This window comes from Neolamprologus brichardi, chromosome 15, assembly GCF_056152115.1.
Source record: "Neolamprologus brichardi isolate AB-2024 chromosome 15, ASM5615211v1, whole genome shotgun sequence".
NCBI lineage: Eukaryota > Metazoa > Chordata > Actinopteri > Cichliformes > Cichlidae > Neolamprologus > Neolamprologus brichardi.
In genome coordinates this window covers 13,473,151-13,486,592 of record NC_142118.1, presented here as the reverse complement: position 1 = coordinate 13,486,592, position 13,442 = coordinate 13,473,151, and the positions used below count along the sequence as shown (strand labels likewise).

The 13,442-nt window shown below is 41.6% G+C and overlaps 2 protein-coding genes across 3 annotated transcripts; one reads left to right on the top strand and one right to left on the bottom strand.

The window, feature by feature from the left end:
* Positions 1 to 357: 357 nt before the first annotated feature.
* Positions 358 to 3,921, bottom strand: LOC102776196 (delayed-rectifier potassium channel regulatory subunit KCNS3-like). Its single transcript, XM_006792545.3, has 2 exons — positions 3,818 to 3,921; positions 358 to 3,334 (listed from the first exon to the last, which is right to left on the bottom strand). The coding sequence occupies exon 2, from the start codon at positions 3,328 to 3,330 to the stop codon at positions 1,834 to 1,836; it is 1,497 nt and encodes a 498-aa protein (XP_006792608.2). The 5' UTR covers positions 3,331 to 3,334; positions 3,818 to 3,921; the 3' UTR covers positions 358 to 1,833.
* A 1,715-nt stretch (positions 3,922 to 5,636) lies between these two features.
* LOC102781752 (uncharacterized) lies at positions 5,637 to 12,195 on the top strand. Of its 2 annotated transcripts, none has more exons than XM_087851920.1 (21): positions 5,637 to 5,659; positions 5,740 to 5,798; positions 5,889 to 5,975; positions 6,076 to 6,197; positions 6,322 to 6,465; positions 6,610 to 6,708; positions 6,792 to 6,962; positions 7,266 to 7,368; positions 8,292 to 8,506; positions 8,719 to 8,869; positions 8,957 to 9,168; positions 9,247 to 9,361; positions 9,469 to 9,668; positions 9,743 to 9,857; positions 9,935 to 10,104; positions 10,188 to 10,282; positions 10,487 to 10,617; positions 11,327 to 11,513; positions 11,625 to 11,763; positions 11,868 to 11,961; positions 12,125 to 12,195. In XM_087851920.1, exons 1-21 carry the CDS (start codon positions 5,637 to 5,639, stop codon positions 12,193 to 12,195), a joined length of 2,703 nt encoding a protein of 900 aa, XP_087708046.1. The 2 variants fall into 2 exon arrangements, with proteins under 2 accessions (XP_087708046.1, XP_087708045.1); XM_087851919.1 differs by having other exon boundaries at positions 6,610 to 6,726.
* The last annotated feature ends 1,247 nt before the right edge of the window (positions 12,196 to 13,442 follow it).

The following is a 13,442-nucleotide window of genomic DNA, read 5'->3' as shown; positions in this document are numbered from 1 at the left end:
AACTTTTAGTGTTCTTTTGATGTTCATTTTTATCTGCATCAAGAAGTCATAAAAAATGGTATCGTGGCCGAATAACGGAACCTCGACTTTAGTATTTTACTCTGTTGAGAGGTGTTGTGCCTTATTATTATCACATATTCACAGCAATCTACATTTCAGACAAGCAGCACTACCATTTTATTGTAACCATTATTCTAACAGTGCCTCAAATGTATGAGATCGTTACTTCCTTTCATTTTGTTGCAGCGGATGCTTCGGGGCCTCAACGTGAATGATGTCTGACTGTGACCTCTCAGTGAAGGGCATGAGGTGCGAGCAGTTCAAACAAGAATTGAATGGAGAGCAGAAATTGTCCAATATTTCCCTTTATTCATGTGGTGACTCCTCACATGTTTTATTTTTTTTGTTTGTTTTTTAGAAAGATATCCTGACAAATACGGACAGTCGTGCCTCTGGAAAGATGCACACTGCATGCATGCCTGCAAAATCACCGTCACGTACTGTATGCCATCAACTGTGCTCTTCACTTGTGCATGTAAATTTATTGATAATCAGTAGGTGTCTGCGCCAGTTCTGTCATTACAATAAAATGCAACTGACAAAGGCAATAAACCCAAAGTGTATAATAAGCAATATGCTAATCTGGTTACTGAGCACACCTGATACACGAAACCAAGTGATCGAAACTCATTTGTTACTTCTAAGGAATAATCAGACGGTAATGGCGTTTATCTGTTCAGGTTAAGCCTCAATTAGTCTGTGTGTTTGAACAGAAACCAGCTTCTTGTGCAGCCTTTTAAGGTGCTTTTAAATGTTTTTTCCTCAACCGCCATCAAATTCATGTTTGAATTGTTTCCGGTCAGCTGCATGAGCACCTTTAGACGCCTGCAGAGAAAAGTTTGGTAGGGCAGCGTCCATCCAAGCAGAAATTATAACAGGGGACAGGAGATCAATACATTCAGGGAGAGATAAGGCTGAAGAATACCACAAAAAAGAAGGTTTCTTTGCATTTTCAAAGTGTTGCACTCCTCAAAAAGTACATTCGGCACATCGATTACCTGATGTGAGTTTAAACTCGCGAGAAGAAATAAATGCAAACGCCTGAATCTTAAGCTTATCTGAACAGGCACAAATGAGCAGCACCTGTCTTGTGAGTTTTATTTCATGTCCACATGAGTTCCCCTTTCCCCGAGATGCCAGAACTGTCCAAAATGAACAAAAACGAAATAAAAACCCGGCACATCAGCGACTTCCACAGTGCTCTGAGAGGAATGTGACACCTCTCTTCATCAATTTTTGTGCCTAATTCTACTATTTTTATTACTCTCTTTCAAAATGCACTTATTTTTGGTCATGCAGCCAACGTTGAGATCTATAACGCCATTTTTAAACATCAAACTGTGCTGTTGTCATCCTAGACTTTTGCATTTGGCAAACTCTCTGTCTGAACTTTTCAGCAAGCAGGAAATCAATAAAGGACATTACTTTGAAAAACATTAACATTATGGCCTCCTACATGCATCATTGCAGTTTTCTCAAGCAGAAAATGGGCTTTCAAACCTCTGAGCAAGGTTCAGATAATTCCCTTTAGATTTCCCGGTTTTAGCGACGCTGTATATTTCAGCCACAGCTATTCCCCCTGTAGACAGAGAGCGAGAGAAAGAGAGAGAGATAGAGGAGGGAAAAAACTTCATGGCCACAATATTTCTCTGTCAAATTGCAGGGGGAAGACAATGTAGGAAGGCAGGGTCAGTGATGGAGCACTCTGCCCCGAGAGGCAGAGACTGAATCGCAGTCATAAAGGGAGTGATGCACGGTGAAATGGAAGGAATCTCATTTGGCTGCTCCATTTTCACAAGCGTCATTATCGTACACCTCGATGTCCTGGAGACTGGAGGCGTCCGTATCGTCCCCTCCGCTGCTCCCACTGTTCCTAAAGGCAATGCTTCCTATAAAGGGGTACACGCTTCCCGTTAACAGTTCTCTGATGTTGTAATGAGGGAGTTCTGGGTCTTGTCTTTCGGGCTTGGTGATGCACTGTCCCTCCATGGCTTTGTTTCTTTGATAGTACTTTGAAAACTTGTTAAAGATGATGGTGATGGGAAGAGCCACCACTAGCAGGCCACAGATGATACACACGGTGGCCACAATCTTCCCCGCCACCGTCACGGGGCAGGTGTCCCCGTAGCCGACTGTGGTCATGGTGATTGTGGCCCACCACCAACCTGAAGGTATTGTCCCCAAATCGGTGTCCTCTTCCTTCTCCGCGAAGTAGATGAGAGCAGAAAAGATGGAGATTCCCACTGAGAGGAAGAGAAGGAGCAGGCCCACCTCCTGGTAGCTGTGGCGGACGGTGGCCCCCAGCGCTCGCAGTCCGATGGAGTGGCGAGCCAGTTTGAGGATTCTGAGAACCCTCATGAGGCGCAGAACCTGCACCACTTTCCCCACGTTTTCTAGGTCCTCGTTCTCCTCTGCGCTATCCTCATCGCCGGTCTCCAGAGCTAAGGTGGCATAAAATGGCAAAATCGAAGCGGCGTCGATTATGTTCAAGGGGTTTCCGAGAAACTTCCGTCGGGAGGGCGCGACGATTAACCTGATTATGAACTCTGCGGAGAAGCAGACGATGCAAACCGCCTCCAGTCTAGTGAGCACGGGGTCCTCGATGGGCCTGTCACTGTCATCCACACGCTGAAACTCTGGCATGCTGTGAACACACATGGCAACGATGGAGGTCAACACCACGCTGAGGGAAGCCACAGCAATGATCTTCGAGGCTCTCGAGTGACCCGGATCCTCCAGTCTGAGCCACACGTAGCTGCGAATTTCTGCACACCAGGCACCTTTAAACTTGGCGAGGTCTTTATCGAGAGCAGAGAGCTCTTCAAACGAGGAGTCGAAGCTCGGCTCCTGCTGGTCTTCGCTCCTGACGTCCCAGTCTCTGTCCTCGATGTACTCCTTCCTCTCGTGGTACCAGTTGCTGCAGCAGGGGCTGAGGTGGAGCTCCTTGATACCCCAGTACTCAATCTCTTGGCAGAAAGAAAAAACGCACAACTCTTCCATCATGTGGATTTGTCCCGTGTGGTAAAAGTTAAGCACGCAGAGGAAAACCCGAGGATTCCTGTCAAAGTAGTACTCCTTCTCAGCCGGGCTGTAGTCATCACACAGCTCCAGGATTGCCGCCTCGCTCTGGCAGCACAGCAGACGAGCCAAACGCGTGTGAGGAAAGCGGAGCACCATATCAGGATCCAGTTCATGCCGTACCCCTCCCACATTGAGGTGGACCTGGTCCTCCTCATCCCCTCGCCGGTGGAGGATTTGCCCATACCCCATGATCCTGAAAACACATTCACAGTGAAGTCAGTTCATTCTAGCAGACTTTTTGTGTCTTTTTTTTTATGACAACTAAAATGTCCACAAGGATTTCCCAGTGAAGAGTAACCGTAACGTTTAAATGAATGGTTTCTATCAAGACACATTTGACTGCACTGTTTGTAGAATACATTAGTCTTCGGAAGGAGGGAGGGGGATCAATACCGCACACACAGGAAATGGCTTATACTGAGAGAGCAGAGAGGCATGAGGTGCTGTCACATGTACAGGATTACCACTAGAAAAATATCATTTTACAAACTGATTTCCAGCCCTCGTCTACATTTTTGTGTAGATATTTTTAAACAGTTGAATTCTAGACACTAAGCTGGTTTAAGTGAAGCTGAGTTTTTCAAATTAAAGTTTTTTGTTTTTTTTTAAATTGGTTAATAAGGACCTGATAAGTCTGTTAATTATAGGGTCTTGATGCAAAGGTTGAAAAACATACCTGTATTTGGAGCGTTTCTTTCCATGAAAAAGAACTTTTATCCTGTCGTTTTGCTTTTCATCTTCTCCTGAAATGCCGCACAGAGCAGGTCAGCGGAGGGAGTGAGGCGCCGCAGCTCCCCGGACGGGACAAGAAGAGCTGGAGGCGGGACAGAAGCACGGAGGCAGTTTGTTCCCTTTTCTAGGGAACAGGGAGGGGCTAGGGAGGAGAGGAGAGGGCAGCGAGAGACTGGGAACACCTCTTGAGAAATTTATAACGTATGTAACCTAGTCGCTTTATTTTAAAAGAGCCTCCAAAATGATTATGTTTCTGTCCTGGGCTATCACTTACTCCCTCTTTAAATGTCACTTCAGATGTGCTCAATGTCCCTTACAAACCTCACTTGTTCTGTATTTGAGTGAAACAGCTGCAGTTGAAACAGCTGCAGTTGAACCAGCGCGGAGACAGCGCACTGGCTGCAGAGAGCGAAGTAACTAATAAATGACATTTGAATCCACTTTGAGAAAGCGCTGCCGGGAGGCGAACTGCCAAACCACACTCTAAAACGCTACTCATCAAACAGCTGCTGTTCAACGTTTATAAATCAGGTTTTATAACTTACCAAACTCCGTGTTTTTATCCCCTCAAAGAAAGAAACCTCAGCATCTCCCACAACTTCTGTGTGCTATACGGAAGACCAAAACGGCCAAGCTTAAGAAGCACAAAAAATTTGACAAAATAAATGTATATACTGATATAATTTATTTTGTTTACTTTTATTGCTGGATTGTATAAGTATTTACTTAAGGTATGTTGTATTTTTTTTTAAAGTTTAATTAATAATGTTTTAGTTGAGGAAAAATAAATAATAAAATAAAATGAACTAAACAATAAATAGGGGGATTGATGAAAACCTAAATAATACAGAAATATGAAATTACTTCATGCTTTCTAAATTAACTATAATAATATTTTATGGTGCATTTGATGATAATTTGTCTGAAGTATCTTTGTTTGTTTTAATTTTTGATTTTTAGCAGTTTTGACCCTCCATAGAATCTATGTCTTCACTTCCTAAAAGCACAGGGGATTTCCTGAGTGCTTCCTGCTCTTTAGGACTTAAAAACTCAATTTGCCATTTTAATATCTATGTCCTTTCTGAATAAATGTGTGTACAAATCTTCAGGGCTACACAAGGGTTGTTGATAGTTATTCTATTGATATCTTCTGACCCCAGTGGCACCTCTCAAGACCCCAACTTCATTTTGACTTTTTCTAATTGGTTTTACTGTGAATTTGTGACATTTTTGAATTTACACCACTCATTTCAACTTAGGTGGGTTATTGGAAGATTGTATGAAAAATCTCACACCTTCATTTTTATTTTACTTTATTCACATAGACTTGCTCCCTCAACTGAAGAACGTAAAACCAGCAATTATTAGCAATAGTAAAAAACACTGCTGCCTTTTTTAAATTCATTTCTGCTTTGGTTTTGTACTATAACTTTTAATTTTTAAATGCTGTCCAGAGTTTGGATGAATTCTCAGTATATAATAAAACAAAACAAACACACATGCTTCATTTTATTAATTATTTACTTTACAACAGTTCACTTGGTTGGACAAGCATATTTGAATTTAATTCCAGTACAAGTGCCGTCAGCATTTTTGCAGCTCACTTCCACCCAATCAACCTCATCAGGCTCCAACGAGATCCACCTGTGTGGCTGCAACCTCCCTCATCTTACCCAAAGAGGAGCCTTTAGGTCCTCTACAAACTTCTTTAAAAACGTCAAAAACAGAGACGCTAAGATTACCACTTCCCCACCTATTGTGCCATGGGTCACTCATTAGGATTGGGGTTTGTAGCTTTATTTTTCTAAGAACCTTTTCAGTTAAACTTTCAGATTTTTGTCTTTAACTGATTGAGTTGTTTTTCAGGTGGTTCATTCTTTTGATAGTTGTTATGAACACAGAGGCTCAAAAGAGGCCCCCTTTAAGTAAGTTTTATTTATTTTTTTATAGTTTTTCCTAAAAATGTCACTTAATCAAACTACTGCTTACTTACTCACATAAATGTTTATTTCCAGATATCACCGCTCAGTGTCTGGGAAATGTGATGCGTGTGGATGTTGGTCCACTTGGAGGAAATCTTATGAAAATTACTGCCATCATGAGTAAGCTGAAAATTATTTTTCTTTGGCTTCTTGCCTCTTAAAGCTTAATTTTTCTCACTTTTTTTTTTTTTTTTTTTTTTTGTGTTCCTTATCTCCTCAGATAACACTGCAATTCCTCTTACGCCAAGTTTAGCCTCGCAGTGTGGCATCAGTGTGAAGATTGATCTGCTGGGAAACGCCTTGATTTATGCCTCTCTTCAAAACTGTTTTGTTCACAATGTGGTAACGTAACAAAGATAAAGACAGAATTATTAGAGGTTGTTGTTGTGTTTTCTTTTTTTCAAAGCACCCAATGTGTGTCCTATGCTTCTAGTGTTAACTTTTTTTAAATTTATTTTTTTTGTAGGATGATAAAGAATTCACCACTGCTTTGCATCTTCGACTGCATGGAAACCAGTTGTTTGAAGACGAGGTGTACCAGGTGGTTAAAACCTGTCGCTACACTCCCTGGGCCTTCAGGGAAATCATCTGTGACCACAACTATATGGAGGCAAGTGACTGCAGCAAAACCTTCTCTGGTCATATTCCCATCTATATGATAGTGGCGCTATAGCCCATAAGAGCATCAAGGCTAAAACAGTTCTTGGAGAGGTGAGAGATGGCTTATCATTGACCCGAAGGGTCTTGTTTCTAGGTGTCTGTGAAGAGGGCAGCTGCAGATGATTACGGCCTTCCTGCATATTCCGAGCAACAGGGCAGTCCAGAGTTTGCTTATACTCGACGAGCCGCAGAGGTTAGAGGAGCTCGTTTGGCCTCTCGTCTATTCTCAGAAACCATCTCTACATGTAAAGTCACGATTTGGTGTTTGCCTTACAGAAACGCCCCATAGACGCAGGATACATAATCACAACAGTTGTGTTCTTCACACCTGAGGAGAGGATCATGAAGGCGACTGAGGCCCACCAAAGGGGGTACGGGGTAGGAAACACTCCCACTAGGGTGATTCTCCGGAGTTCAAAGTCTGCACTGGCAACGTACACCCAAACTGTGAGTAAACTGCAGATCGCATGCTTTTCATACATGCCTGACATGACCTGGCATCTTGTTTACAGACAGCCTCTGGTTAAAGTACTTGCAGCCCATTAGATGGCTCACACTTGCAGTCAGTAACCAATTGGATTTAGATTAAATCATATGATCAGACTACCTTTTTAAACTTGTTACGGTCTCACAGCGATTTGACAAGATAAAGTACATATGGCCCATTAGCCTGCATTTCCACGTGCTAACAAACTGCTCTTTTGCACACACGCTTTTTCTTCAATGTATTAAATGGTTCTCACCCTGCAGGTAGCAGGGGTGCCCATGAAGGTGTTCAAAACCTCGACTATCTTTGAGAAGCAGTGGCTGACTGCTCGAGTTGATGCTGTAGCTGCTTGTCCAGTGCTGGACGGTAATTAAACTCTAACCATGTGAAAGTTGCAGGGAACTCGTGTCATCTAGTGTTTAAAACCTGAAGGCTTTAGCAGTTAAACCTGCAAATTTGTGTTTTTTTTTTTTTGTTTTTTCTAGTCTTCTCCATTAATGATTCCTAGGGTGGTGATGCATTTGGACTAGGGATATATCAATACTGGTATCGGGGCCGATACTGTAAAATGTGTGTGTACTCATACTCGTAAAAGTTAACAGATACCATGAACCAATACCAACTTATTTCATTAATCAGAGGGTGGCATGTCATCTCAGTTGTAGTGTTTTAGATTGGCCACTAGGGGGCCAATTATTTTATAATTTTTTATATTTTATTATTTATTTAATAATGATTTTGTTTGTTTACAATATGGACACTCTGCAATAATTTAAGTTTAATTTATTCGCAAACCTAATTTGTATTTATTTCATTCCAAACAGAAGTGTTTATTTATTATTCTGAAAGCTCGAGACAGTGCCAATAGTTCAGTGATATTTTGTAAAATTACAATGTGGAGACTCTGCAATAATTTAACAGAAGTGCTTATTTTTCACTTGAAATTTTTTTGTGGTCATTTATATTAAGATTTTATTTTTTTATCGGCAGGGAATATAATAAAACTTGTCTTCCAATTGTGTGTGTGGTAGAAGTATCGTTTTTTCTTTTTTTTTTGTACTCAGATCCAAGTATTGGTATCGTATCGGTTTGAAAAAATTGGTATCGTTGCATCCCTAATTTGGACATTTAGAAATATTAACTTGTTGTCTGTCCCAGGTTTAAGATGAAGACTTATATGCATGTGTGGTTTAGAAATGCTAAGCTGTTAACAAAGTTGTCTGTCAGCAGACCTTGTAGCCTCTAAATCCTCTAGAGTGTCTGTTTTGGCCTCTGTGCCTTTTGTGCAGGTCATAGTGTTTCCTTCACGCCCACCATGATCACTTGGCGCCTGCCCCAACGCATTGACCCCTTAATGTCCTCTGGGCGGGTTCAGCTCTTGGAGGTGTACTTAGGAATCAACGGTCAGAGGCTCGATCCTACTCAGATGCCGGCCAAGCTGTCTGCCGACGACTCGTACATCATTGTTCAGATTCCTGTTGGGGCTGACGGTGGATACTTTAAGGTGAAAGGCAGTTGTTTTTATAAGAAATCAAGATTTGTATCAAGTATATACTGATAAATGGCTTCCTTTCCAAAGCAGAGCCTCCAAAAGAGTTGCTCTACAAGCATTAAAGCGGGAATCTTATAAAGAATTACAACTTTTGTTCTGCTTTTAGATATGTTCCATTAGGAGTAGTCATAATGACAAATTCTTGGTTGTAAAATGATAAACAGAGCCATATCCAGGGAAATCGGTATCTCCTCTCCTACACAATCGAACCCATGCTGGAGTTGTTCTGGACTGAAGATGGAGAAGACACAAGATACAAAGTCTTGTTTCCCATCACGACGCCTTTGTTGTCACTGAATCTTCAAGTTTTTGACGGCGAGTCTCACCATCCCACTTATCATATATTATGATTATTTGTGTAAAGTGCAAGCTCACTGAATTCCTCTTCTCTCATCCCTACAGAGACTGTTCCGAAGCAGCAAGTGTTTAAACTGGTGCTTGGGCATTTTGCTCCTGACGTGGCGCTGATGAACATCACCTTCCCCTCTGAGGTTTTGACTATAGCACAGTGGCATGCCAGAGGCTTTAACATCAGAGAGCAATTGTCCCCTAACAGCAGCTTGAAAGTCTTTACACTTGAAGTGCCCTTCACAGACCCTGCCGTGCTACAATCGGTAAGATTTAATTTCAGCTTGAGGGCAGAATATTAATGCATATTTAATTTGACTGCTAATCTTTCCATTTCCCTACAGAGGGGAATGGGATTTATAGTCTACTCTCTTCACCTGACCTTTGGTTTGCTGGTGCTGAATGAGTTTGCTCCATTTTCTCACACGGCTTACCTGGAAGCCACACTGGAAGACAGGGGTCTGTATGGATGTTTATATACAAATGTAAACACAAGCCTAAAATGTTTGTCATGACCTTGCACCAGCTGCAGGCCAGGGTTCTTGATGCATTTTTAATCTCTGCAGTTCCTCCTTCGGTCTCTGGAAGCTGTGATTACCAGAACTTTTATGTCCTTGTGAAACATGGAACCTCACACTTCAACTTTCAGACCATGGTGGGAAAGCGACTGCTGACACCAGGTTTGGCTCAGCAGTATGGCTACATGGAGAATGGAACTCACTTCAATTTTGTTGTGCCGTTTGCAGCCCCTGATGTTGAGTTTGAGGTATTTTATGCTTTGCTGTCGATGAGAATCTTCTGTTTAACGTCCTGCTTGTGCTAACTTGAACAATGTTTCAGGCTATTACACCAACTTCCATTAGGACCAGAATTGACGTGATCCTGAAGGATCCAGAATCTAACGTGCCCATCAGTGACTTCTCGATGGCTTGCAATTTCTTCTCACCGCTCACTGGTTGGTTTGGGTTTCTTGTTGTTTAAATAACTTTTCCTTGGAGAGTTCGAGTCTAGTGTTTAAACTTTTCTTTTCAGAGTGTTACCCTAATGGTACCATAACCACTCTGGCTGTGAAACTGGAGTCTGTTCCCAGCCTGAACCCCAGTGAGCTCACGCTGCTCGACCCCACCTGCGGTCCAGTCTACAGTGATGACCGCTACGCTTACTTTGTCTTCACTGCTAACTCCTGTGGGACTACCAGAAGGGTATTGTCACTGCACAACTTGATGACTAATACAGACTATTAATGCTGAGGCTGATCTGACTGTCTTTAACTTTGTTCCCTTAGTTTTTGCCCAATGCAATGCTCTACGAAAATGACATCTCTGTGCCACATGACCTCGAAACACAAAGTACATCAGACTCTGAGGAAGCAGAATTTGCGTGAGTGTCTGATTGTTATTGGGGAAAATTAGGAGACTAAAGTTTTTAAAAGTAACTTGAATCTCTGGACTAAATGGACTCCTTCAGCTTTGCGTTATCTCTTAATCAATCTTTGATACTGAGACAAAGATGAATGTCTGTAGGAATTTTCTCTCTGGTCTTTGCACCTCTGACTGCATTCAAATCTCATGGCTTATCTTCTAGGCTAAAGGTTTCATGTTACTACGACCTCAACACAACCCACGCTGTGTCCTTCCACACCAGACCTCGCAGGAGTGAACCATATGCTGAAAATGCAAAAGGCCAGCTGCAAGTGGCAATGAGACTTTCTTTGGGTAAGAAGTTGGCATCATTTCATTTTTCCCCTTCACAACACAAATACAACTTCAGCACTGTGGAGAGATTTAAGATTCTTCTCCCAAAAACTCCCTTAAACTGGAAATCATCCTCAAATCATTAAGCAATTTTAAATTAATCTTTAACTACCTTTACTAACTAAACCTGCTTTATCGCTAGAAGATCTAATAGTTTTTGAAAACATTTAAAAAATTTCTGGCAACTAGATGGTTCAGACTTTAAAGGTTGCTGTCATCAGCATGTGGCTAATTTTTCCTGCTTAATGTTGACCATCAGCTTCCAACAGTTTTTACTCCAGGAGCTCCTATAATCTAAAATGCCTTGTTTATTGCGTGTAAGGAGTTGGTATTAAATGTATCGTTTTTGTCATTCTACTTTGAATTTCATCCCTAGGCGCAGCTCTTATTAAAGTAGCTAAGCCTTCACTAAATCTGAGTTTTTATTCTAACATCTCAAAAAATTTGGTTATTGAGCTTTATGCGAGAAGCAAATCAGGAATTTGTTCTGGGAGCTGGCAGCTCCCAAGTAAGTAGGTCCGTGCATGGCCATAATTGGCTGGTGTATATGCAGCATTTGTGAGAAGGCAAATGTCACTTGTGAGAGGGAAAAACCTCAATGTCATGAGCTGATTATATTGTTCAAAGCCTCCTGTCATTATGTCATTCCATGCTGTCTCTCTGCACTTAGACGACTCCTTCAGAGAGTTTTACAGACTCGAGGACTCTTCCATCATGAAATATCTCCAGCAGCCGCTTTATTTTGAGGTGGAGCTCATGAGTGCAACAAATCAAGTATCACTGGAGCTGGAGAACTGCTGGGCAACATTGGATGAGGACAAGACGTCCCAACCCAGATGGGCTCTGATCATAAACGGGTAACGCCCAAGCTGGTGTTAACGTATTAGCATAAGCTCTTCATACTGATGCAAGGATGGGGTAGGGGGACAAAATTTAATTTCTTTTAACATATCTTTGAAATTGTCCAGCTGTCCACACACAGACCCACACAATGTGGTCTTCCATCCAGTGTGGACTGATGCTAGGGTTCAGTATCCCTCTCACTTTAAGCGCTTTGAGGTCCAGATGTTTGCCTTTACTGAAAATGAAGAGGATCTAAGTCCTCAGGTAACTCGGCCTGTTTTTTAAAAAAAAAAAAAAAAAAAAAAAGTCCATGGTTCAGAAAACTGCACATGTAAATCAGTACTCATAAAAACCCTTGCATCTTCTAGGTCTTCGTCCACTGTGACGTTGTGATCTGTGATTCCAGAAATCCATTAGGTGGCATTTGTAATGGGCAATGTTCAGACCCAGAGTACAGAAAAGGTATAGTATGAGGTCCTTTATAATGGAAAACTTTGTTTCAAGGGTTTGACCCAGAAAAAGAAGAGAACATGGTGTGCCATAGTACTTCTGTCTCAGACTAATTTTCTTTTCAGCCTGTTGAAATTGATTACTGTTAACTTTCCTCATTCTCTTCTCTCCACAGGTAAAAGACATATCTCAGAGGAACAAAGTTCAAAATCCTTTGTGACATTTGGACCAGTAATTATGAGTTGATACAATAAAGATTTATTTTTCTTTTTAAAATTCACCTTTATTGTCTGTTCCTCTGATTTGCTACATGTGGAAATTTGAGTTTTCCACCTAATTCTGAGTATGTAGTCAGTTATGTTGCCTCACCTATGAAATTATGTGAAAAGTCATAATTCAATGTACCTCTTTGGGTTAAGGACTCTTGCAGAGGTGAGTGTGCATTCACAAGAGGAATACTAGTGACCATGTGTCTTAAAAGACAAATGTAAGGTTTATGATATGGAGAGACGTGTGGTTTTGAGAAGGTCGCACTCGCAAAAACCGCAGTCAAAGCTGGAGAAATGAAGGTGCCAATATTTTCATTGGGGGGTGCCAGACTAGACATGATTGGAGGACAGCTTAGCTTGGAGACAAATTGCTCTGTCAGGCAGGAGGAAGACCAGAAGGTTTGTTCTTGTATGACAGAGGATGCAAATGAAAGATCAGCCAAAAGACTGATTAGAATCTTAATAATTTAAGGTTGCGTTTGTGCTTTAGTAGAAAGCCCAATAAATATTTGTAGTTTTCTTCAAAATGCATCAGTATGAAGTGACTCATTTTACAGCCCACAGGAACAATTTCCACACATTTTCAGATGCATTAACTGGGATTTCTGTAGTGTGGTGGGTGCATTTTTCCACTTCAAAATATTTCTTCATAAATAGGATACTTTGGATTTTTATTTTATTTTTAAATGACATTCAGCAGCTCCTGAATGGTAAATGAAGCTAATTAAATCAAATGTACTAAATGGAGTACTCTGCTTTCTCGAGCAGTCAACCAGTGTGTCTTTCCATAGTAGTGTAGTTCCAATGAGGCCACTTTTGCCGTCCTCTGCACATCTTTCTGATCTTGTGCTATCAAGAGGCTCTCAATGGTGGAACAACAGAAGGATTGGAGTTGATTCAGTGTTATTGATACAGTGCCAAATCACAACAGTGGCCTTAAGGTGCTGTATATTGTAAGGTAAAGACCTACAACAATAGAAAACTCCAACAGTCAAACAATCCCCAATGAGCCAGCACTTTGGTGACACTGAGAAGGAAAAACTCCCTTTTAACTGGAAGAAACCCCTGGCAGAACCAGCCTTAGGGGAGTGGCAGCTATCTGTCGTTACCGGGGGGGGGGTCAGAGGGGAGGGAGACGGGATGAAAGACGCACTGTGGAAGAGGGCCAGAGATTAATAACTAATGATTAAATGCAAAGTGTCGTATAAACACACAGAGCGAAGA